This window comes from Stegodyphus dumicola, chromosome 1 (genome assembly GCF_044657685.1).
Source record: "Stegodyphus dumicola isolate Sdum_Otavi_A_Nest chromosome 1, ASM4465768v1".
Lineage (NCBI taxonomy): Eukaryota > Metazoa > Arthropoda > Arachnida > Araneae > Eresidae > Stegodyphus > Stegodyphus dumicola.
Genome location: NC_140768.1, coordinates 3,596,525 through 3,623,914, shown reverse-complemented (window position 1 = coordinate 3,623,914; position 27,390 = coordinate 3,596,525). Strand labels below are relative to the sequence as shown.

Below are 27,390 nucleotides of genomic sequence, written 5' to 3'. Positions count from 1 at the left end.
AATACTAATCATTTGCATATCCTAACTTCTTCCTTTCATGTGATTTTGAAGTTTGCCAGATTATTCCTTCCTGGTGTTGAAATTTTAATGGCCAGCAGTGTATATATTTGTTACTCAAGTTTTCATCGCTCTCCACAAAATATATATATTTTTTTTCACCCATAACTTACAACTTTCCTCTGACAGATGTCTGAGCAAATTTTATTTGATCATCATTTAAATACTTCCTATGCTTAAAGATTGCTTATAATTGCAATTGCAATGAAACAGAACAAAACATATAGCATAATTAAATGTACAATAGAATAGGCAGTTATCATCTTAGGTCACAATTGCAACGGCAATGCAACTGACTTATGCTACGACTAGTTAATATAGTATAGACTGAGGCATATGGCAGGTGGACAGCACTTTCCTTGCTATACTGTTGAGGCTAAAGAGAAAAAAGATTTTGTGTACTTTTCACAAAAGCACACATCGCAACTTGTTAAAAAAAATATGACTTACAAAATATGCATGCAAATTAATGAAATATACACTAAATACCATACATATAACAATTAGTGAAATACATACTAAAATAGGAGGTAATCTCCAAATATTTAATTTCTTTGAAGCTAACTGATGTTCTTTACATTTAGAACAGTAATACTTTTCTGCCTCACCCAACTGCTCTTCTTTTGTGAAAGCTTCCAGACAATCATGCAGATTGATAGGTTCTGTTTGAAGTCGCCTGGTAGCTTCCACACTTTCATGATCTGCAAAATCCTGAGAAAGAAATTTAAAAAATAACATAAAATTGAGTGTGCATAAAAATTAAAAAACATATTTAAAGCTATTATATATGTAATTCAAGAATTTCTTTTAGTACACACACACACACACACACATATATATATATATAATTTAAGAAAATAAGTCATTGCTTATCAGGACTTGTTTTTGGAAATACTCATATATGAATTAAAATAGAACTATTGTAAATAAAATGTATTCATAACACATATATAAATGATGGCAAACACAAGGTGATGTTGGTGAACACTTGCACTAAAAATTCTATAAAATATTAATTGTAAAGGCAAATGCCTAGAAGTTGAAATACAATGGAAAAAATGAATGATGTGATAATTTAAAACACTTCAAATAGACTTCTTCAGGGACATGTTTACATAACAACACTTACAATGCTTATATATTTTATGGTACTCTTTTCTTATTGGGACTGGACTGGGACATATGGCATACGTACATACAATAAATACATGCATACATGTACACATACGTACATATATTTCCAAATCCGGTACTGATAACATAAGAGCACCTTTTTTTTTTTACTATATATATATATAACAAACCTAGAAGCTTTTCTTAAAATTATTTCTTCAAATTCTGAAATATAAAATTGTATTTATAACAAATAACAAATAGATGACACATTAAAATTTTAATAAATTATAAAACAACATAAGAATATTTATAAATTGAAATGCATTTTTAATCCAACTCACTCTTTCAAGAGAAGTCTGGTAACGCAGATGCAAAGCAGTGGGATCCCAATCTATTGCAATCACAGTGCAACTGAAATTGAAATCTGCATCACAACACTCAATTTTACAGCCTCTACAAAACCTAGAATTAAACAAATTATAAATAATTACTTTTAATTGCAATTTTAAGACAAATATCTTGATCTATTTTTTTCATTATTTTACTTACCGATACCACGGGCAATGTGCACATAAGAAGCCATTCTTCTGTACTGCTTTTAATGTAAAAGGATATTCATAACCTAAACTGTCATCACTAAAAAAATAATAATTAAAATTATACACAACAGTAATACAAATTTCACCACTTTTATACATTCAAATTCAAACTATGAATAATTCGTACTAACCAATCAAGAGCATGATTAGATACAGCTGCCTCAGAAGGTGGTAATGGTGAAACTAATCTGGAAACCTGTATCCATACCGCTTGGTAAAGATCTTGATTAGTTGTCATTTCATGGCAGGGAAGAATTAAAGGCAGTCCAAAAAGTGTAGGTCGACATTTTTGACTGGAGAGGAAATACACATCTTGGCGAATCTGTGGTAAGAAAGATGACATCAGATGGCAACTCCAAGAAAAGAGTATATGATATCTTTCGTAAAAATTGTTAACCTCTTTCCTACAATAGCTTTGATATTGGTAAAACCATATTACAACTGCCAACATTGATATCATAAACACTGGGTGACTTTTGCTAGAAAACCATAAGGTTTACATACAGTGTGGCGACATCATTTCAAAGGAATTCCCCACTGACTTTAATTATTTTAAATTTTATGCTCTTTGGCTCATTTCATTAAAAAATTTTCTTACACTTTAAAAAGTACTAGCCAATTATTTTATGTTAAATTTTTACTGTCACTTCTCCCTTTCTGCTTTCTCACCAGAATAAAAATTTTAGCTTGCATGTTCCGCCTGCTGGGGGTTTAAACTTAATACATTTCAGTTTGCTTATCTAGACATAGTGACAAATTGCTTACACATCTATTGGAGGATCTGCCACAAGTTACATTTAATTACAGGCAAAGAAAGACCCAACAACTTTGTACTGAGCAAGTACTGAGTTACAAAGGAAAACTTTTATATTTAGCAAAGTACTTATAAATATGAGGAAAATTAACAATTAATATACATGAAATTTGTGTGGGCAAACTTACTAATGTATCGTATACTGAAGTAAACAAAATTTAATACAAATATTAACTAATTAAACACTGCCCAAATCTCCATATAAAATGTTTACAGAAGAAAACTACTACAATCTACTTCTACAAATGTATACAACAGATTAAAACGACTAAGATTAAATTACATAAGAAAAATTTAGTACAAACTATAAAATGTTAAAAAAAATACAATTTAGGTGAAATAAAATTTAATATGAAAAATTATTCTGAAAATCATTAGAAGCAGTGAAATTGCTCATTAGAAGCAGTGAAATTTCAAGATTGCTTAGATACAAAATAAATCTTTCTTACCATTTTTCTATGGTAAGCAATAACAAAGTTTTTTAAATAAAAGTCAGAAGACAATTCGCCTGTAGAGGAATTGCTAATCATGCTGGATGACATGCTTGAAGGATAACTAGGACCTCCACCAAGAATCCATGGTCCCAAAGGTTGTTGCACTGGAGGACTATTTATCTACAAAAAATAGAGTATAGGTACATATGTGTAGGATATAAAATAAAAAAGCAAACTACTAGCTTTAATTTTTAATTTGTATATTTCCCTTTTCTGACCTCAATCTAAACTGCATCATTTGAAAATTAATCTGCAGCATAAGATCTTACATAAGGGTGGAATACAGACACCTCTTATCCAATCCCTGAATAAGATTTCAATTAAGAAACGAAATGTTCACAAGAGAACTTTTGAGCAGTCATTACAATATAGTAATTGAGTTCGAAGCCAATACACAGCCAAATGTAAATACGTAACAGCGTTCTAACAGACCCACAGTAGAAGTTAAGGGAAAAGAAAGACATAAGTCATCACATGTCAGGAGGTGACAGTTTAAAATATGAAACATATATGAACATATATGATTGTGTTTATATGAATGAAAAAGAAATACAATAAATTGATTTAGATGTCAGTTAAATGAAAATTTTTAATTTTGCATACTTGTACGCAAGGCAGCCAGGGCTAAGGTAGAATGTCCACACAATCAATAAATTTATTCACCAGCTAACAAATAGTAGAAATTTTATATTCTGGTGTGTCCATTTAATACTTATTTTTCCTAATGAACTTCTACTTTTAGTCTTTGTGACTCAATCACTAGTTGGTAAGCTGGATGTATAGCTAGACAATTCACACTGCTAAACAGATGGAATTGCTAAATAAATATGCTCATCGTTAACATCAATGCTAAACATTTGAAATTGTGCAGAACATTTTAAGTATTGCTTTCCCATGAAAATTAATCTTTTGAATTAAAGTTGTAAATAAAATTAAAATTATGAATTCAATTAAGGTATTAAATTACAAGCCCCATCTTTAACAAAGAGTAAAAGAAAAGTGATAAAAGAAGGATGTGTTTTTCAGAAAATTCGCACTTTTGCAGCAGTCTCGATAGTAGTTGATGAAAGAAGTGATATTACACATATAGCACAGCTTGCTGTTTTCCTATGAGGTTTTACTCAGAAATTTCAAGTAGTAACATATATAACTGAAATATAATTTCCATGAAAAGAAAAACTGTTGCACAGAATATTTTGTCTCAAATAAAAGCTGTAACAGATAAATATAAATAAAGGTGGGATAAATTGGTTAGATTTGCAAACGATAGTGCACCTGCTATAGTTGTAAAAAAATTGGTAAAATTAAGAAATATAGTGCAAGAAGAAAAATTTCAGATAAGTTTTGCACTATATGTTGCATTATTCATCAAGAATCACCTGTGCCAAAAGATTACAAATGGATAATATTGTGGAAATGATAATTAAAAAAATAAACTTTATCCATGGATGAACTTTGAATCATCAAGTGCTTGAAGAAACTGAATGTGAGTAAGGAGAAATGATTTATTATAACAAAGTGAGATGATTAAGTGGAGGATCTGTATAAAAATTATTTTTTGATTTAGTAAATAAATCACAACTTTCATGATGAAATAAATAAATAAATAAAATAAAAATCATACACGAGCTACATAATGATTATAGACTTAGCATTTCTCATCGATTTAAATGGTCATTTAAATGTAAAGATCTACAAGGAAAGGATAAACTCATCACCAATAAGCATGCTTCTATGTTTTTAAAGTTACATTACAAATACAGGAAACACAACTGAAATAGAAAAAAATTCTGCACATTTTTTATGTCTTAAAATACTGCCCTATTATTTATTCCAAATGAAAAATCTCGAGAATAAGCTATTCTTCTATAGCATTATTATGGCATTTAAAAAGTATAATGATTTGGAGGCCAATTTTAAATTATTTTCATTACCACTGAACATGGACATAAATAAGATGCTCCCCCCTCCAAGTGGAAGTAATTAATTCGCAGTGTGATATAAATCTTATTTAAAATTTGAAGATACAGACCTAATTAACATTTATTTGCACTTGTGAAAAGATAAATATCCTCAGTTATAAATTTTTGCAATAAGACTTTCGCTTTGCTTGAGATTACAATAAACGTGGTATTCCGGAATAAACGTGATTTTTGGGCAGTTGAATAAGTCTAACAAAAGAGATCAATTGATAACAAACATTTACAATCTACAATGAAGATATTTTCCAGCAATTTTTAATACATTAAGCAATTTAATATATAAGGCATAAATTATTTAAGCAATTTTTTTTTAAAAAAAGAGAAATTCATAATTATTTACAAACTAGCATGTGTATTTTCCTGCATGTATCACTAAAAAAATTAATGCGTAAAATAAAGAGAACAAACAGGTTGTTATTTATTATAAAGTTTGTTCCACTGGAGTAGTTTTCTCTGAAAATTTGGTAAGTTTTCATAATTTGTTTATTTTAAAATTTAACATAAAATTAAAATAAAACAAATTATAAAAACTAATTTAATGGTTAAGTCAACATATTAGAATTATTGGAAATAAGTATCAGCCTAAAAATGTAATATTTAGGTGCTAAAACGAATGAATTGAATTACGAAATGAACAGAAATTTGTTACAGATGGAAAATAAGAACAATAAATTTGAATTTTTCCCTTTATTGTTTATGCATGTTTTGAAGAATATTTAAGAACTGAAATTTGAAATCAAGTTAAAATTTTGTTAAAAAAATCTGGCCGCCTGCTAATTTCAAGTTTTGCATACGGCCCACCAACAGCTTTCAGGTCACGCATGTGGCCCACACACTATTTGAGCGAAACCATCGTATTAAGATGTAAGCTTCTAAAAACTGAAGAGTTTATATTCATATCAAGACCCTATAATTATGTGCGAATTGGATTATTCATCACAAGAATTTTGTCATTCACTAATAAAATCATGTTTAATCCATAGCTACATGTGTCTGCAAGTGTCATCATCCATGGATTAAAATTCTCCTATCTCTTACATACATATTGTTACGAAATGTACAGACCCGGTAAGATAGCTTCCCCGCAAGACAGTTTTAAAATGGCAAGGGAAGGCAGGGTTCCCCACATTTGGCGATATACCATGGATGGATGGAGAACCTTCTGGAACGAATTGTTACCAGTGTAGCCCAGAATGTTCTCGAACACAAGCCGAAAGCTATGTAAACCCTGCTGGTACGTGGAGAGTCAGTATCAAGTCAGTGTTTCTTGTCTAGCGAGTCAGTTAGTATTGAGTTAGTCCGCGCGGAGTCAATCGAGTTGACAGCCGGGCAGCGAGTGCCGAGTGGGTCGTCTGGTGCATGGAAAGAGTCTCTTAGTGTATCACAGTTAGTGCATAGTCGAGAGAGAGTGTTTAGCTCCGGAAATGAGTGAACCGAAAAGTCGGGAGCTGTGCTCTGTGTGTCATCGAGTGCATCGTGAGTTGTAGCGCGGAGAGTCTCGAGAGTATGTGGGGTTCCGAGAATGACCGAGCAGAGTCAGAAGCTGTACTCTGGTGCTTTGCAGTGAGGCTGTCTCCACTGTGATAGCCCGATAACTTGAAGGCTGTGTCGCTGAGTTTCAGCGTGTATATGGTAGATCTTCCACGACTGTAAAAGTGTTTTGGAGCTGGCCTGAGTACACCGGCCAATAAAGTGTGTTTTGATACTTCATCAAGTGTCATCGTTATTCACTCCAAATTTACAAGAACCCGCGAAGAAAATAACGTAACAACTAGTGTCAGAAAAAAATATAACAATACACACACACAAAGCAGTTAAAACATTTTTTTAATTTTTGATTTTTTTAAACAAAATTTTGATTAAAATATTATTTAATTATCTTGAAAGTAGCATCACAAAATAACAAACATCAAACAGAAGTAGCAGGATAAATAAATGAAACCTAAAGAGTTTGCTACATTTGAATTAAATACAAGATTGAAGTGTAAATCCTGATAAATGTAAAATTAGGATAATATTAATTAGGTTACTCAGTTTTGATATTTCTACATTTTTGGGGAGAAGGGGGAGACAAAGCATCACAAACTTTCTAAACTGGTCTGTTGTTAAGAAATATAAATTATATTAAGAACTATGATGGCATGATTTTTTGGACCTGCTCATGAAGGTATTTAAATGGCATTCATTAACTAAGTTTGTATAATTACTTATTTTAATCCCTGTTTTCATAGAATTCTATTCATTTAAATGATATTTCTGTCATCAAAGAAACAGCAAAATATTTTAAATTATAAAATAATACATATTAACTGACAAAAAAATTTCATGATCGAATAAAGGCAGTTATGCCACTCATGAGTTAATAAGGGTTGAATACTGAAATTTATAAAATTTAAATTCTATAGCTGCATTATACAATTAATACTAAGTTTCTTCAACATTAGGTTGCGCAACATAGTTTAACTATCATTACATACAATGCAGTTTTTTAAATTTCTGCATACTAATCATAGAATACTTTATTCCACTATTAACAATACTAAGGTTATTTAACCAGCATACAACATTTTAAGCAAAATGAAGCATCTTTTCAAAATGCATCAATTCAGAATAGGTAATAACAGATGAAAATGATTTCAGAAATAGACAATGCAAAGTTCTTATCCAAGACATTCAAATATATTAAATATTTTCCAAAGCTCTACACCAAAATACTCATAGTAATCATAGATTAGGATCAGTAAGTACTTCATTTCGAAGCTTTTATTATGTACAGTTAATTAATGGCTATACATAGTGCAGGATTAATGAGTGCACTTTTGTCCATTAATGAAAACTATTTCAATAATACTTGATAGTATTAATTATTCTTTTCAAAATTATTTCTGCAACACAGAGGCTCCCAATAGTAAATTTAAACTCTATGTAAATGTTTAAAAGGTACTTTTCCATTAATGGAGCACCTAGCATCAACCATAAATGTTGGCACGAAACCTAACTAGATGGTGGAAATACTAACAATACATAAAACTTCATGGGGAAAAAAGGGAATTTGTAATAACAATAATATATTATAAAATAAAACATACAATGTTTAATGTGCACCATGCTAGGGATCTCTTTTTGGTTAAAAGCATCAAACAATTGTAAAAAATCATTTCTCCCATGTAGAGAATGACCTATTTTCATTTAGAAAAACATCAAGAGATTTGCACACATATGGCGTTGCATAAATTAAATATTGAAAAGCTATTCACGATGTAATATAAACAAGCTATATTTGGCACAGATTTGGGTAATGCACCCTATTAACAGAAAAGTACCATTTAAAAAGTACGCTGATTAAAAGAGAAATGAAATTTTTACAGACACAAATCTGCTAACCTTATTTTAATGCTTTTTTAAGAGGAGAGATTCTGTTACAATGCCTTTAAAAATGCTTCAACAATGCTTCCTTAAAAAAAAAAAAAAAAAAAAAAAGAAATGATGCATCATAAAGAAACCTATCTGATTTTGACAATATGGTTACAAAATGAAAAACTTTAAATGCTCCAGAATTCAGAATTATTTTACAGTATATATTCATAATGGTCCACAGAAGACAGTATTTATTACATCCAGTATTTTTTACTTGAAAATATTATTCATTTCCCAAAAATATTGCAAAACAAACCATTCCACTTATTCTCAATGGGGCTCACGGGGCATAAGACTTTTAAGAGCTACTTAACAAACTCTCTCTGACACATTTGTACATATTCAGCTTAATTAAAATTATTCCGAGTTAAAAAATAAATAAATATAACCTGGAGAATTATTTACTACCAAATCTCTCAACAACAACAATGAAAAAAAAATTGTCTTGTGCAGCACTGATAATATTTTATTCTACACTCATGTCCAAAATTATCTTTACATACCCAAAAATGATGATATTCAATGAAATATCGAATCAATGTGATCTGTATTTGCAGAGAATGTGTGAAAACCAAGCCTAATTAGCATTATCCAATCAAAAGTAATCAAACGGTTTGTGATATGCAAATCTAGGCTTTACGTCATCCAAGGGTAAATCAAGCGCTTTGCGCAAACTGAATATTTGAGTGAATTTCTGCAACATAGCGTTTGATTTCAGTGTGTAGGGACTCCAAGCGGTTTGTTATGGCTTCAAAGTATCATTTGGAAGAATCTGTAAAGTGGCGAATTATCGGCCGTTTAGAAGCAGGGCAGTCAATCATGGAAACAGCCACATGTCTGAATATTTCAAGACAGACAGTTTCTAAGCTATGGAAACTGTTTCAAAATGATGGAAGTGTTGTAAGGAGGCCTGGACAAGGTCGGAAACGAATGACAACTGCTTCTGAAGATCGGTATCTGGCATTAACTGCCCGTCGTAACAGAAAGGCTACTGCTCGCCAGTTAAGTTCAGAGCTTGCAGCCGCCAATGGAACTGTTGCATCACGGCAAACAATATACAGAAGGCTTAATGAAAAAGGCCTTTATGCCAGAAAGCCAAGGGTATGTGTTTTACTGTCTTCACAGAAAAAGAGGGATCGCTTTAATTGTTGTAAAGAACATCAAAACTGGACTGAACATCAATGGTCCCATGTTTTCTTTACTGATGAGTCGCAGTTTAGTTTAACTGGTGAATCTAAATGTGTTTACATCTGGAGGGAGTCAGGAACACGAAATGATCCCTCGAACATTGTGGAACGTGACCGTTCGGTAGTGGAGGTGTGATGGTATGGGGTGGAATAATGATCGATGGACGTACGCCCCTACACGTGTTCAGCAGCGGATCTGTGACAGGCTAGATATATCGAGATGAGGTCTTAGATCCTTATGTAAGACTTTTCAGGGGTGCATATGGACCTGACTTTTTATTTATGGATGATAATGCCCGTCCACATCGAGCAAACCTCGTTGATGAATTCCTTGAAAGTGAAGACATTAAGCGAATACCTTGGCCACCAAACTCTCCTGACCTTAACTCGATAGAGAACTTATGGGACTACGTTGGAAGAGCAATTGCACGTATACATCCTCCTCCTAGAGATGTAAATGCTCTGAAGACAGCATTGCTGGAAAAGTGGAGATTAATTCCCCAAACTGTGGTTAACAACGTTATTTCCAGCCTTAAAACATGTTGTGATATGTGTGTACAAGTCAGGGGAGATCATATTCCATATTAAATTCGTAAGACTTAATACTTTTTCTGAATCATTCCTTTTTTTCTTAACTCTCTTTGTCACACTTTATTACTATTTTTATTGTTTCATGCTACAATTTTATATCATATGAGGTGATCTTCAATTTTTTCTTTCGCATTTATGTGTCATCATGTTATGTATGATTCCACGAAAATTCATTAAATTATAAGTCATAGTCTCTGAGAAATCCATGAATTTATGCATGTAAACATAATTTTGGACATGAGTGTATTTGATAATCACTGCTTTTTTCCTGAAATCAAACTAGAATGCATAGGTCACTAATCCACACTTAAGCTTAATGGTATGTATGCTCTTTTTTAGGGGGGTGTATATGAGTGTGTGTATTTATTATTTCTACCGCTTTCTCTAGCTCACTGAATTGCTGCTGTGGAAATTATTTTGATTAATTGATAGATGGCGCTAGCGTTGCGTGTTAACGCGATGCGACGTGCCTTCTGAATTTCCATAGACTCTCCACCGGCAGCTCGATAGATGGATGTCTGATGGTTCGCACACTATTTGATTAGAAACACTTCGGTTCCTATTTGATTTCGATTTTCGATTATGAAAGCATATAGATTTATTTGTCAACTGAACCACCATGTTTGATCTATGATCTGTAAATATTGTACATATTAAAAGTTACATTTAAAAAGTGATTGATGTCGATTTATAGATCTTAGAATATTTTGAAACAGCTGGTGCATTAGGCCGTCAAGAATTGGATTTAGCACGTTGCAAGTGTGCGAAGTCGGCAAAAAAGGTAAGGCTAAACTTTCTGATTTGTAGAGTAACTATGGCGGAAGAGTCTGTTGTTAAATTAAAATCGAAACGCAAAGTTATCAGGACCACCGTGTCCAAGATTCTAAAAAAAATCGAATCGGAGTTGAATAAAGAAGAAATTGATACAAGTACATTAGAAGAAAATTTAGATCAATTAATCACGAAATCAAAAGCTCTGAGTGAGTTAGATGCTCAGATAGAGCGTGACTTGAAATCAGAGGCAGAAGAGTTTGAAACAGAAATTCTATCTTGTATCGAATACGAAGAGAAAATTCAGTTATGGCAATTCAGAGCAAATAAAAAATTGAAAGAATTGAATAAAGTAACAAATTCGGATAATGAAAACTCTCTTAACGAAACTAATTCTAAAATCGAAAGCAATAAATGTACGCGTCTGCCAAAATTAACCATCGCTAAATTCTATGGAGATTACACCCAGTGGACAAGTTTTTGGAACTCTTTCAAGGTAGCAATCCATGATAATGAATCTTTAACAAAGATCGAAAAATTTAATTATTTAAAATCGTACTTATGCGGCAACGCCGCAAACGCGATAGAAGGCTTTTGCATTTCGGAACCAAATTACGATGAAGTTGTCGAAATACTTAAAAACAGGTTTGGCAGAAAAGATATAATAATAAACTCACACATGCAAAAACTCCTGAATCTTACCCCAGTAACCAAATCCAGTGACACTGTAAAACTTCACAAACTTTGTGACACTATCGAAATTCAAATACGCAGCTTGAAATCATTAGAAGTCACACTGGATAAATACAGTTATATGTTGATTCCAGCCATAATGAAAACTCTGCCGTCTGATATAACCTTAGAATTCAATCGTAAAACGGATTCGTCATCCTTTTTTAATGTTGACGAATTATTGCAGTTTGTTCGTTTAGAATTGGAAAGTCGTGAGAGAAGCCATCTTTTGCTCTCGACTCATAAATCAGAAAGCACTTCCTGTGTTTATAAAGAGAAGGGTGGGAAGGGGAGTATCGTCCATTCCACTCAGCAGCTGCTGGAGCCGGTTAAAGAAAACAAAACTACTAATTGCTGTCTGTTTTGTAATACATCCAAACATGTTACTGAAGACTGTGAATCACTGACAGTTGATGAGAAGAGAAATTTATTACGTAAACATTCCCGATGTTACCTTTGCCTGAAATTAAACCACCGCCTAAAGCAGTGTCGAAGCGATCTCGTCTGCTCCAAGTGCAAAGGTCGACATAACCGTTCAATATGCTTTCGCGCTGAGAAAGAACGAAATGAAAAAAATAAAAGTATAGAAGATTCGCATGTTCTTTCAGCATTCTCACGCAGCAAAATTAAAACTATTTCACTTCAAACTTGTTGCGTAACACTTCGAACAACTACGCAGTCGGTTTTAATTAGAGCTCTACTGGATTCAGGTAGTATGCGTTCCTTCCTAAGAAAAGAAATCGCGGATAAATTGAAGCTTCCTGTTATTCGAACAGAGACTCTTTCGGTATTTACGTTTGGAAATAAAACACCCATTAGAAAAACATTTGACGTTGTTAAGATAAAATTACAGAACAAGGAAACACCGAATTTGAAAATCGAAATTGAAGCTCTCGTGACTGAACAAATTTCAAGTTCTGATTTACCACCTGCTAATCTGGATAGACACATTTTAGGCAAACAGTTAGAAGGTTTACAACTCGCAGATTCTTGGGATTGCAAAGAAAAAATTACTCTTTTGATAGGAGCTGATCATTATTATGATGTAGTAACTGGGAAACTTAAGCGTTTAAACAAACATTTAGTAGCTGCTGAAACGTTATTCGGTTGGTCTCTGCTAGGTTACACTAAAGGTACAACACACACTTCCACAGCCTTTAATATCGTAGTTGAAGAAGATATAATATCTGATCAGATAAAGAAATTTTGGGAGCTTGAAAGTTTAGGAATTAAACCTGAAAATGAATTATCCGACCCATTAGACAATACCATAATGGAAAAATTCGAATCGGAAATTTTATACAGAAATTCTCGTTACAAGGTTAGGCTGCCATGGAAGTCTGATAGAAAATATGAGTTACATGACAATAAAGCGATTGCGCTGAAACGATTTGAGAAACTTGTAAAGCGATTTCAGAATAACCCTAAACTCTTTTATTCGTATCAAACAGTTCTACAAGATTATTTACAACAAAACATCATTGAACCAGTTCCAGACACTGTTGATAGTGAATCTCAAATCACGTTTTATTTGCCTCACAGAGAAATCGTTCGTAGTGATCGAACTACTAGTAAACTACGTATCGTATTCGACGCGTCTTCACATGGACCTGGTGAAATCTCGTTAAATGACTGCTTGCATATTGGTCCAAATTTGTATCCTGACATTCTTGAACTTCTGTTGGCCATCAGGCTTCATCCTGTAGCATTTACAAGTGACATAAAGCAGGCTTTTCTTCAGATAGAAGTAGATGAGAAGGACAGAGATGTAACGTGTTTTCTGTTTACTAAAAACCCATTCGATGATCCACAAAATTTTATAACTTATCAGTTCACACGTGTGTTATTTGGTGTAAACAGCAGTCCATTTTTACTGGCTGCAACCATTAAACACCATTTGAAACAATATGAGAAAACCTACCCTGCCACTTGCGAATTTCTAAATGATCACATTTATGTAGATGACATCATTGGAGGACACCAAAACGTTGAACTTGCTTTCAATACCAGTTTAGAATGCGTCAGCATTTTTAGAGATGCTAGTATGATTCTACATAAATGGCACACCAATTCTCAAGAACTGCGCGAATTATGGATTAAAGAAGGTATCGAATCCGAGGAATCTAGTCATGTTTCGGAAGCTGGAAATCCTCCATTGAAAGTGTTAGGAGTCGCTTGGGACAACCAAAGTGACATAATTTACTTTGATGTAAAAAATTTGATAACATTTCTCTCAAAACAAGTTAATACTAAACGTTTCGTCCTACAAGCAATAGGACGAATTTTTGATCCTGTAGGTCTATTATCACTGTTTGTACTTAAGAGTCAAAATCATATTGCAGCAAATTTGGACACTTGCTTTAGATTGGGATGATGAACTACCAGAAAATTTATGTTCTGTTTGGAAAACATGGTGCAAAGAAGTTTCCAATTTGGACGAAATCGGTATTCCACGATATTATTTTTCTGCAATCGGTAATAGTGATGTGGAAAGAATTGAACTGCATTGTTTTTCTGACGCTAGCAAAAGGGCATATGGTACAGTAGCGTATCTACGTATAATTTCTAGCAATGAACAAATATTTACGGTTTTTGTTGCTTCAAAGACTAGAGTAGCGCCTTTAAAACCGCTCACCTTACCTAGGTTGGAACTAATGGGAGCTCTTTTGTCAGCCAAATTAGGCACTAGCATCAATAAAGTTTTGAAGTTACAACCTTCTTGTTTTTTCTGGATAAAAGACTGTGCAAAGAAATTTAAGCTTTTCGTTAAAAATCGTATTCAGGAAATACAAAATTTAACATCCCCAGAAAATTGGCATTATTGCCCCGGTAAATGTAATCCCGCTGATTTGGCTTCGAGAGGAGCTAAACTTCCAGATTTGAAAAACAATCCTATCTGGTTTCAAGGACCAGAATGGCTTAGAATGTCGTCTGAGTTGTGGCCTCGACAGAATGAAGAGAAACCTGTCATTGAAGAAGAATTATAATACAGCAAGAACATTAATGATATTCATGAATTTGTGTGCACAGCAGTTGAAGAAAGGGTAATAGACATCTCAAAATATAGTCATTTAAGAAAATTATTGAGAGTAACTGGTTGGATAAAGCGATTCATCGGTACAATTAGGAAAACAAACCATTTGACAGGTGCATTAACGATTGAAGAAATAGTAGATGCCGAAAATTATTGGATTCGATCTGAACAAGAACGTTTTTATCCCAAAGAAATCGAGTCTCTGAAGAAAGCGAATAAAGTCGAAAAGAAATCATCTTTATATCTTTTTAACCCATTTTCAGACCAGAAAGGGATACTGAGAGCAGGTGGAAGGTTAGAACATTCTAGTTTGTCACATGATGAAAAACATCCGGCAATTCTTTCAAGAGACTCCTGGCTAACAAATTTGATAGTAGAAAGTGCACATGTTAAAATGATGCATGGAGGAGTAGCAACGACCTTAGCTGAAATTCGAAGTCGCTTTTGGATTCCAAAAGGACGTCAATTTATCAAGAAAATAATAAACAATTGTCTTATTTGTAAAAGATATTCATTGAAGTCTGCTGACCAGACCACTTCTCAACTTCCAGAAGACAGAATCAATGAGACACCACCATTCTACGTATCTGGCATAGATTTTGCTGGACCGATTTACGTAAAAAACATTGAAGGAAGTCAAAAAGCCTATGTAACATTATTTACATGCGCTATCACTAGAGCCATACATCTGGAACTTGTACCGAATCTCTCTACAGATTCTTTCTTGATGGCATTCAAAAGATTCACATATAGGAGAGACAATTGTCGAGTAATTTATTCGGACAACGCGAAAACTTTTAAAAAGGGGGAAAAAAAAAAACTAGAACATTTCTCTAAACTATTGTCGAATGAGAAATTCCAAGATTTTCTGTCGAATGAAAGAATCAGTTGGAAGTTTATAATAGAACGAGGGGCTTGGTGGGGAGGCTTCTACGAGAGATTAGTAAAATCAGTGAAAGAGTGCTTACGAAAAATTCTCGGTAAAGCTTTACTAACGTTTGAAGAATTGTCAACAGTTTTAGCACAAGTGGAAGCTGTTTTGAATTCTCGTCCTTTGACATATGTGTACAATGACCACAAGGAACCGTTGCCACTAAAGCCAGTCAATTTTTTGATTTTTGGAAACAAAGATTCTACATTACCTATCAACTTTAATTCCATTGTTAAAGATGGCTCTACCAAGTCCTCTCTGACCAAAAGAAAGATTTATCAAGATTTCAAAATCGTAAAAAACAACCTTATATTTAGCGTAGGTATAATGAAACACTCAATCGATTTCGAGGGCAGCTAAAGGTCCCTCCTCATCAGGAGAAAGAATTACATAGAAAGAAAAAAATAGGAATCACAGAAACACGTGGTGCTTATCAGCACTGCACGCGGTTATAACTAGATTTTTAATCAGAGTTGCACTGGCCGCCTACTTTTACTGAGCCAGGCTGTCTGAACAAGCATAAAGAAATATTAGCGAAGTTAAAATAGGGAGCGAGGGGCAAATTACGCTCAAAATCTGAACTTCAAATAAAGTTCAGATTATTTGAAGTTCAGATTTTGAGTGTAATGTGCATTTGCCCCTCGCTCCCTATTTTAACTTCGCTAATATTTCTTTATGCTTGTTCAGACAGCCTGGCTCAGTAAAAGTAGGCGGCCAGTGCAACTCTGATTAAAAATCTAGTTATAACCGCGTGCAGTGCTGATAAGCACCACGTGTTTCTGTGATTCCTATTTTTTTCTTTCTATGTAATTCTTTCTCCTGATGAGGAGGGACGTTTAGCTGCCCTCGAAATCGATTAAGTGTTTCATTATACCTACGCTAAATATAAGGTTGTTTTTTACGATTTTGATTGTCACATTAGCGTGTTTCTCTTCTAGTCTACTTATCAAGATTTATTGGTTAGGCAATTGTGGACTAAATGGAAAAAACAATATTTGATGGATCTTCGGACAGCTCATCAATTAAAAAATCCTAACGTTTATGATGATCTAAAAGTTGATGATCTTGTATTAATTGAAGGCAACAATAAGTGCAAACTTTTGTGGAATTGTGGTAGAGTGATAAACGTTTTTCTTGGTCGTGACAACAAAGTTCGTTCTTGTGAACTAAAAACTGCTGATGGAACAATAAAACGACCAGTTCAATTATAATATCCTTTAGAACTTTAAAAATTTTTTTATTGTTTAATAATATGAATAAGATTGAATATGTTTTTTATGCAATTGTTTATTTTACTAGTTTAATTTCATATGTTTAGATTAAGAATAGTTTAGATTTACTAAAGTAGTGTCAAATTGTATTTGATGATAACATACCTTTTTTAGAATTTAGTATAGTGATTATAATTTGAATATATTTTCTATTCATTTAATATACTTATCAATTGTTTTTTAATTATATGTTAAAATACTTATTGATATAAATTTGATTGTTGTTAGATTAATGTGAACTCTTGACAGAGTTCAGGTGGGGAGTGTGTGGAAATTATTTTGATTAATTGATAGATGGCGCTAGCGTTGCGTGTTAACGCGATGCGACGTGCCTTCTGAATTTCCATAGACTCTCCACCGGCAGCTCGATAGATGGATGTCTGATGGTTCGCACACTATTTGATTAGGAACACTTCGGTTCCTATTTGATTTCGATTTTCGATTATGAAAGCATATAGATTTATTTGTCAACTGAACCACCATGTTTGATTTATGATCTGTAAATATTGTACATATTAAAAGTTACATTTAAAAAGTGATTGATGTCGATTTATAGATCTTAGAATATTTTGAAATAGCTGCCAATGCAAACGTGAACTTATGTACTTCCCAATTCCTTAATATTTTGTATTGTTTGTTAAATAATTTTACTTGAATTCTTTATTAGAAAATCTCTCTTTGCAAATTATTCTGTTCAGAAACTTACGTTACACTATATGGTGTATATAGGGATGACACTTTCTTATATATATATATATATATATATATCTTATATATATATATATATATATATATAAACTTGAAAAGACTAAATAAACAATATATACAATTATATTTTTATTTTTAAAACAAAGCTAGTTTACACCAATTGATTTCAAAATTTCTTACAACATTTCCTCTTGTGCAAGACAGTTATTCCATCCTGAAGTTTTATTTTAACTGGTGATTTTCATACAGGGAGCAAAACTGAAAATTGGGTAGCGGCAGACAAGTTTTTGCACAGTATGCTAGACCAGGTACATATACATTTAAAGTTTAATAACTAGAATGCATTTCTGGCATTTTTTGCTTATGAGAAGCTTAAATTTAATTTTTTTTCAGTCCTTCTGCATCGCATGATTTCAATAATAAAGATGCTGTAGCTGTTCTTTACAGCAAGCTTTTTGTTACAAACTATTTTGTGAAATTAGAAGGAAAAACTGAATTAAAAAATACATCAATATGTTTTCAAATATGATTAAGTATAATTTTCTATTATTAACCCCTTTCCTAGTAGCAAATGCTTTCTCACCTGACCTCCCTGAGAGCCAATGCTGTCATTATCAGAATCTCCCAGAGAGAAAACTGCTTTTCCTGTTCCATCTCCAGATTCTTGATCTTCAGATAATTTAGGAACATCTCCATTTACAGCTACTGCAGGAAGCTTTTTGGAATTCAGATCTGTGATTTTTGGCGGAGAAGATTCTACTAAACAGAATAAAATATAATGCTAATTTTTCTACTCATTTACAAAAAATACAAGGTATCACAAAATTAATACAGAACTTAAATTATGCATTATCCCCCCCCAATTGCTTTAGAAACACTTTCTGAAGCACACTTTGTAGTAATCACATCCCAGTTAGCAGTGAGTTAGAGAAATACATAATGCAATAAATCATGAAAAAACATGTTAACTTTTATCTCTGGATTTGCAAAGTTCAAGATTTACAGCAAACAAATTTCAACCATTCCTGAATTAGAAAAAAAGATTTAAGAGAATGGAGAAATTTTAGAGAGTGCGTGTGTGTGTGGGGGGAGGAATACATATACTAATATCTTATTATGTGAAAAAAAAAAAAGAAAAATTGCCCAGAAGCATCCCACAGATTAGTCATAACTGGAAAGATTGGGAAGTGAAAAGTTAATAACCACATGAACAAGCAATAAAAATGCTAAAATAAAAGAATAAACGAGTGAGTAATGATAAACTATGCAAGATTTTAGAACTTAGGAAAAGGAAGAATAGCACAGCATTTCAGCTCCCATTTTCATAATTTACGTCAGTTTTTTTTTTTTACCATGGATAATCAAAGCCATGAATAATGAGGGATCACTATATATATATACATCTCTATCAACAATTAAAATAATGTGAATTACATTTACAAGCACAGTTAAAATACATCCAATACCTGTTAAAGTCATTCTTTGTATCTGTGTTAAGGTGTGAGTTTCTCTGGGATGCCTAATCTCATCTTCAGAGGCAAAATCTCTTGGAGTGTAAAGTTCATATGCAAAAAAACTGTTGCCAGCAACAATTCTTATCCTTTGATCATCAGATGGAATGCTCTGGAGCAAAATAAACAAATAAATAAATAAAACATTCATCATTCTAAACAAAAAGAAAAAAATAGCAATGTCAGGTAAGACACTAAGTTACTAAAATTATTTCCCAGTTTTGTTCAATCATTCAAACTTTATGGAAATAATATACAAAATAATGTAAGAACTTCTTGTTGTTCTTGATAGTCAGAAACAGATAAACATACTGCTCATGAATTTCAGAGTTAGGTCTCAAAATAATCCCCATCAACATCTAGAACCAGTGCCAATGCTTCTGCAGCTATGCAATAAACAGGGTCTTGGATACTAAGAAATCTGGGACTGCATACACAGGTTTGCTTCACTGTAGAAGAATTTCCCACGAAGATTGAGGAAACAGAATATGTAGTAATTTATGTGTGATAGGTCCAGCAAACACATCTTCCAGCGAAGTCACTGAAGGTTAGCCCTGGTCATCCTTGCCAAATGTGGCTCATATCATCATGAAATACAGCACAACCTTGAGTTTCACCAAACCTGGGACCTTCTTCTGCAAAGCACGTTACACACATTGCAACTGCAGACAGTACATTCCACAGCGATGTTGTGATCTGGTGGCAGTAAATCACCCACTTTGCAACTAATCTATCCGACACACAGCAAAACCTTGCATTGGTGCAGAGTGGTAGCTCGAAGTGTGAGGAAAGGGCTCACACTGTGATAATCAACATCTGGTATGTTTGGCAGTGTCAAACTGGACCAATTTTTCATCACTCACGAGCACTCGATAAAATACGAGTGTGTTGTGTTGAACACAACCACCACAAACAGGCTGTATGGTTATTCCTTGCTAGCTGCTGACAATATGTGAGGTACTCACTTGCTCAGTGTTATGTAGGTGAAATCTGTTCCCTTGGAAACTAATAAACGTTTGGAAAGTTCATCATGTTTCATTGTCGTCCTCCTCTATGGATGCCTTCAGTGCATCATCATCCAACACTCATGGTCACCCACTACAGGGTTCTTTTGGAACAAATGCTTGACAGTACACTCATTCATGGTAACCCCCCCCAAATGTCTGTTTGATGCAGCTACTGAAAGGACTACTTTAAATTTATATGAAAAGATGGAAACAAGTTACTCTGATACCTTAAATTTTATTCCACAGTGGATCAGCTGTGAGTGCACGTGCTGCGTTACTGCAGTTTAATGGTTACACTAACATTCCATTGCTTTCTGGTGCATGAGTCACTTCCCAGGCAACATGCCTCCAAATATATACATATGATTTTGCAAAACATAGGGTATTTCTGGCCCATTATTTTTATGGAAGTTATAAGAGCAAAAAAAAGCTGAAGATATCGTTGATGCTTTATCCTATTTTAAACATGCTATTTTTATGAAAATTGCACAAAACCGAATGTACTAATAAAAACTATCAACATCATACTATTTTTCATTCATTAATTTTATGAATATTATACAAATTCTAAAAAAATTATGATTAACAGCATCTGTTGAATTCAAATGTTTCCTTTAAAATAATTTAATCTGTCACTTCTAGATTCAGTTTATAAATTTTCCTTAATACATAATCTTTAACTCAAGCATTGTGCTATTAAAAAATGAAAATTTACGTAATTAAACACAGGTAGTTTTGTTTTATATCTGTGTTAATTTCTTTATACTGAATTTTCATGCAGTTGTAATTACTGAAATATATAAATAACTTATCCTTCAGTCTTTCATGAAGGCATTCCTTTTTACTTCCTTATACGAAGTAAAAAGGAAGTTAAGACACAATAACACTCCAAATAAATACTAATTCAGAAGTCAAACAACAAAAATCAGCGTTATATTTACCAAATTTTCACAGGACTAGTTTCGATGGTTTTACCGAACCACCATCTTCAGCTGCAAAACCGCAAATGAACCAGATAGGAAATAATGATTAGATAAGATAAGAAAGCCTGGACAAGAATAAGCAAGTGGCGCCATCTGTTGGTGAAACCAGAACTAAAACATAATTTCTTTAAAGGCCGAAGGCAAATTTGGATTGGAATTAGGATCGTTAACTAGAACAGAAAGATTTTTATGAATGTGAAATGCCTCTAGAAAATCCAAAAAACAATCAAAAAACATCTTCCATTGGAGAACTGGATTTTCTAGAGGCATCTCACATTCATAAAAATCTTTCTGTTCTAGTTAACGATCCTAATTCCAATCCAAATTTGCCTTCGGCCTTTAAAGAAATTATGTTTTAGTTCTGGTTTCACCAACAGATGGCGCCACTTGCTTATTCTTGTCCAGGCTTTCTTATCTTATCTAATCATTATTTCCTATCTGGTTCATTTGCGGTTTTGCAGCTGAAGATGGTGGTTCGGTAAAACCATCGAAACTAGTCCTGTGAAAATTTGGTAAATATAACGCTGATTTTTGTTGTTTGACTTCCGAATTAGTAAAAAGGAAGTATTGTAATCGCGAAAAGCTTCAGGCAGCATATTTCAACGAAAATATCCACATTGACCGCTTTCGAATGCAATTTAATGATGTTTTTCCGTGATATCTGTACGTAAGGACAGAATAAAAGACTCTTTCCCCCCCCCGAAAAAAAACTAAAAAACTGCTTTAAAATGAATTCTGAAGAGAATTTTTCGTGGCGTCTGTACGAACGTATCTTGCATAACTCAAAAACAAGTACCCTCAGCACGTTGAAATTTTGTATATAAGACTACTATAACATGTAGATGTGCACCTCGTATTTTGGTTTCAATCGGCAGCACCAAACGTATATAAATATATTTATATAGATATCCACTCTATTACCCGGCTCAGTGATCTCAGTTTCTTTACTCTTATATGTTTGTAAATTGTACATTTTTTGCTTTAAAAATGATTGAATTATGTTGTTTTTATCTTCCGGTTAAGGGTTTTATGCCTAGTAAATCTGTATGCAATATTTTTAGAATTATCAACAATTTGAAAGTTGTTCAAGTGCCGCTAAGCCTATTTTGATGGCGGCCATTGCTTGTTTACATTTGAAACAGGAGACTAGTGGATTTGTTGCCAATCTAGAGAAACGTAGCTTCACAACAACAAAGATAAACGCCTTTATTTATTATTGCGATTTAAATCATGCTTAATCCTTTCTGGAATTTTTTCGAGGAAATAAGTGTTTAAGATTTACTTAATTTTTAATAATTAGTAATTTTTAGTAGAGATATTTTGAGTTTTTGTGTATTTTTGGCTTGTCGCGAAGTGAGAACTGAATTAATTGAATGAGAAATACTCAATCGTCTGTGAAAAACTGTTTCTTTTTTGTTTTGTTCGCTTAATTTCTTTTATACATCGTTTTAGCTTTATTATAGTACTTGAACAGAACATGTGGCAAGGATTAGATAATTCTTTTCAGGTAACAATTCTTGCTTCTCTTTCATTTTAAATAAATTTATTACTGTTTACTAAAGCTTGAGGTTCCTCTATACATAATTTCTCAAGTCAAAACTTGGTATTATATCAATTATTAGAATTGCACAAATATATTTATTTTTAAAAGCTAGTACTTTAATCTAAAATACTTCAAGTTATTTTAATTATGTTTTATTAGATCTTGTATTTTGATACATCTAGATAAATGAAAATTGTAAATGTACAGGAATGTTTATATAAAATCAAGAAATTGCTGATATTTTTGTTGGTTTTGTTGGTATTATTGCTGAATTGTCTTAATTTTTGTTGGTATTTTCCTTGTTAATTAAAAATAAAAAATAGTACAGCCTGGTGAATTGCAGTAAATAGGACATAAAGTATACTAGACCATCAAAGAGATAAGTGTTTGAATTTTCTGTTTTACAGTTATTGAAATTATTTGTTTGAATTTTTATTGTTTGCTTATGAAAGTGAACAGAAATAAATTGTAATAAGCCAGGGAATGATTTATTTTCTATAAACTACGAAATGTAAATAATATAATCCAAAAATTTTATTTGGCTCATGCATTAAAAAAAAGTCTTATTTATATTATTTGTCATAATCTTCCAGATTTATCAACTCTATTAATAATGTGGCGTAGGATTCCTCCTACCCCCCCCCCAAAAAAAACTGAAATATTTACTAATATCTGATGATAGGTAAAATTTTGTTGTGATCCATTCCACAACAGGAAAACAATTTTACTGATCTAACATCTGCATAAATGAAACTCTTTTAAGAATGCATTCCTAAGGTAGTTTGAAATTTTCACATTCTTTTTAGAGAGTACATGTGTTATGTAGCCATTAGTTTTCCATAGAATAGAAACAGGCAGCAATAGAAAAGGTTGTAAAAATGTGCAGTTCCTGGAGGATGGCAATATTAAATGAGATTGGTCTGATATAGTTTCAGAGAGAAATGAAACTATGATTTCAGATGTTGAGAAAAATTAACGAGATTGAATTTTCAGATAACAAAGATGGCAACTCTAATGAAACTCAGATTAATGTAAATTCTATAAAATCATGATAAATGATAATCTAAAAATATATGAATTAAAAAATTTGGAAGATTTGCATATGAGCAATAAATATAAGTAAAGACTTGAAATATATGTATATTATATATAAAAACTATCAATAAAATGCTACTATTCGTATGAATATACCTAAATTTCACATATAACTTTCATATATTTTAACAGAAAAATATATGTAAATAACTGCTATTTTTTTTTGGGGGGGGAGAGACTGTTTCTGATATTTTTACATTCTTTTACACTATCAAGGGCCATTCATAAATTCCATGCATTTTTCGCATGCAATTTATGAATGCATGCCGCTCGAGTATGTCTTCGCTTTGTGGGCGCTTCATCAAATAGGACATAAAAAAAAGCAAGAACAATTTGGGTACCAAACGAAGATCATTATTAATTTATTGATTGTCATTGTTATTATTAATGTTTATTCAATAATACATGTTATCTTAATTTACATCATATTCAGCAGAGTCCTGATAATTTTTTTATCAATGAATCAAGTCACCTCCCTTTCTTTTGCCTTTTTGAAGCTTTATTGCGCCTTGATGTAAATTTGTTATAGACAAGAGATAATCAACAGCTCAGAAAAATAGTGGAAAAAATACTAAGAAATTTGCTGCAATCAATATTATTAAATTAATGATAAAGATTTACCTTAAAAGTAGCATCAGATACTTCAGCCACAAGTAATTGTTGAGCACTCAAACCACAAAGCTTTCCTAACTCTTGTTTAAGTGTCAAATATTTATCATCATGGTTAAGTTGAAGGCCATATTTTACAGGTTTAGTGCCATCTAAACGAACCACTAAAAGCAAAAGTTATTTATCAGTATGAAGTTTTCCACAAGAAATTCCACAAATTAAATAAAAGTATTAAGTGCTTGAAATTTAAATGTTACTGAGCTATCACACTTGTTTAATTTTTCAAAATTTACCAAAACTCCACATATGGATTATTCCATTTTGTATTTTGTGTATTATCTTTTAGCAAAATAAAATGAAATTCACGTTCATATTTACAGTTCTCAAAATGGAAAACATTTTTCATGTGCACAAATAAGATTAACTTTTTTTTTTATCAAGCCTGAAAATGTTAAGACACGAAATTCTGTTCATACGTTTGTTATTTATTACTCTGCTTGATGTGTTTTATATATAAATCTTTTGAATATTTATTACATAAGCTGTTACTTTATGATCTATGTTGACAATTTCCTTCTCAATTGGACACTCACTTTACTGTATTTGTTTTGTAATTTTATATCTAGATTACACAACTCAAAACAAACAAAGAATTTTGCAACTTTAATATGAAATAATAAGCTGTTTGTATGGTAATAAAACTAAAAGAAAGGAATCAAGAAGCAAATTTCACACATTTGCATAGTTTATAGGATATTAAAAAATAACATGTTTTCATCAGCAAATAAAAGGTGACAAGAATTTTAAACTAATTTAACTTTAAAAATATGACTAATGTGCTTTGAATATTTTTTATTAGCAAATGCAACGTATGAATAATACGAGTTAGTCCAAAGTGGTATGCAAAAGTCTATTGATTTAGAAGTACATCAAACTTAAGCTGATGTAGCTTAGATCACTGAATTACTTCCAACATGCTTTTGGGAATAGTTTCAAGAAATTGGAAATATAAGACAAAACCCAGAGCAGACTGTCAGTCTGTTATATCAAGAAATAATATTAGTTTGGTACTTTTCAGTTAATGGACTCTATGTAGCAACCAAATGTATATGCTGGCACAAAATCTAACTAGATTAAATAAATGATATTAGAATGCAAATAAAATTTCTTTTCCATTGTCACATAATGCCTAGAAGTGAAGATGAACGAAAAAGAATAAGAAACATTCCTAAAAATCTTCTGATACACCTGAAGCTAATAATATAATTCACTGAATATATAGAAAAACTTAAATAGCAAAAACAAAGATATGGATGAATATCTTAAACAGTAACCACCAGGAAATAACATTTCAATGCATGAAGAATTCTCTATGCCAAAAAATATGCTGACAGAATCCACCAATCAAAATTCTAGATCCAAGTATAAACTCGACTAATCTGACAAAAGTAATCGCTAAAGCTAGAACTTTATAAAGAGAAAACTACTAAAATCTAGATACTATCTAAAAATACAACTCTTTGATGGACAGATTTTTCACAGAGTTGATAACTTGATATAAAAGTATGTCAGGGTCAGTAGTAATCTAATGGCAAAATATTATTTAATGGCAAACAGAGGGAAGAAAGAATAGAGAATTTAGAAGCAAGAAACATCACATATTTCAAAATAAAATAATTTTATAAGACATTCAGATATAGTTAGCATTCCAGTCGATTTGCGAAGTGATTCTGCATTTAAAACAGGAGGAAAAATTACCAGTAACCATTACATATGAAATTCAATTTCAGATTTTTTAAATTAAAAGAGTACTGCTTTGTGCAGTGACAGTCACAGCTGCCAGCAGTACACGCAACCAAATTATTTGCTACAACTCATTAGGGTTATGTCAACTGTACTGATTCCCATACTTTCCTGACTGCTTTATTGAAGAAGGTACACAGTTGCACTGTGTCATGTATAACATACAACAACCTATCTGAAATTAAGGAAAATGAAAAATGAGGAAAAAATTGGGGGGGGGAGGCAGAAAAAATATTAATGAATGCACAATGCACAGAAACTAAATATGAAGCAGAGTTAATTAGGCAGTTTTAAAAATGGTAACAGCCTTAAAACTTGAAAGAAGGTTACTGAAGATAAGTTAAAAATCTAAAAATGGTGAGCAGGATCATAATTAAGAACTTTGAAAAACAACTATGAAAGCTTTCTTGGAATTTAAGAACTTAATGGTAAAGTTTATGACAACTTCATGTTTGATTCTGTCTTTTAAAATTCACATAAAGATTATCAACCTTTTAACTGAATTCAATAGGATAAAATCACTTATTAAAAATGTAAAATCAGTAGTACAGAAGTCTTTTTAAAGGCATATGGATTCTTCAGATCGAATAATAATTATTGGCTGCTGCATTCACAAAATTAAAAGATGCATATTTGACACATTTTATGACAAAATTTTACCTCAACTGCTAAAACCACAATTCTGAAAAACGTGTATGACTATGATATGATATAGTTGCTCAGCAATAAATAAAAAAAGTGGTAGCAATGTTTTTGCTCATACTTTGAATCTTTGAACTGTTTCGACATAGGATCGGAGTACATTTCCACAATAAATGTTCTTGTGATGCTACTTGTCACAAAGACAGATCAATGATTGAAAGAATAATAAAATTTTCATGCATAATATTATTAAAAAATTAACAATGTCATAAGCTCTACTTACCTGTGAATGAAAAAGGGCAGTTCAGCCCAACTTATTCTTCTACGATTCAATGACATTAAATGCATTATTCATGAATTTTTGCTGCATTTTCAATGTAAAATTTGACTCCATAAAATTCAAACTGAGCTGTGTGTGAACTAATTTGGCATACATTTTTCACGCGAACAAAAAATTTGGAAAAAAAATCCAGCTATTTTGTCTAACAGAAAA

General features: G+C 32.2%; 1 protein-coding gene across 2 annotated transcripts in view; it reads right to left on the bottom strand.

Annotated features, from left to right (window-relative positions):
* The window catches only part of Usp32 (Ubiquitin specific protease 32), a 112,977-nt gene that overhangs the window by 14,844 nt on the left and 70,743 nt on the right, over nucleotides 1-27,390 (bottom strand). Inside the window, exons 24-31 of one of the 2 annotated variants that reach the window (XM_035363080.2) lie at nucleotides 24,465-24,616; nucleotides 19,171-19,327; nucleotides 18,288-18,463; nucleotides 3,036-3,200; nucleotides 1,904-2,094; nucleotides 1,723-1,809; nucleotides 1,515-1,635; nucleotides 577-768 (exon numbers count right to left, since the gene is read on the bottom strand). In XM_035363080.2, the coding sequence (XP_035218971.1) occupies nucleotides 577-768; nucleotides 1,515-1,635; nucleotides 1,723-1,809; nucleotides 1,904-2,094; nucleotides 3,036-3,200; nucleotides 18,288-18,463; nucleotides 19,171-19,327; nucleotides 24,465-24,616 (1,241 nt within the window). The remainder of the gene's footprint in view (nucleotides 1-576; nucleotides 769-1,514; nucleotides 1,636-1,722; nucleotides 1,810-1,903; nucleotides 2,095-3,035; nucleotides 3,201-18,287; nucleotides 18,464-19,170; nucleotides 19,328-24,464; nucleotides 24,617-27,390) is intronic. The other variant, XM_085812313.1, reaches the window with a different exon arrangement.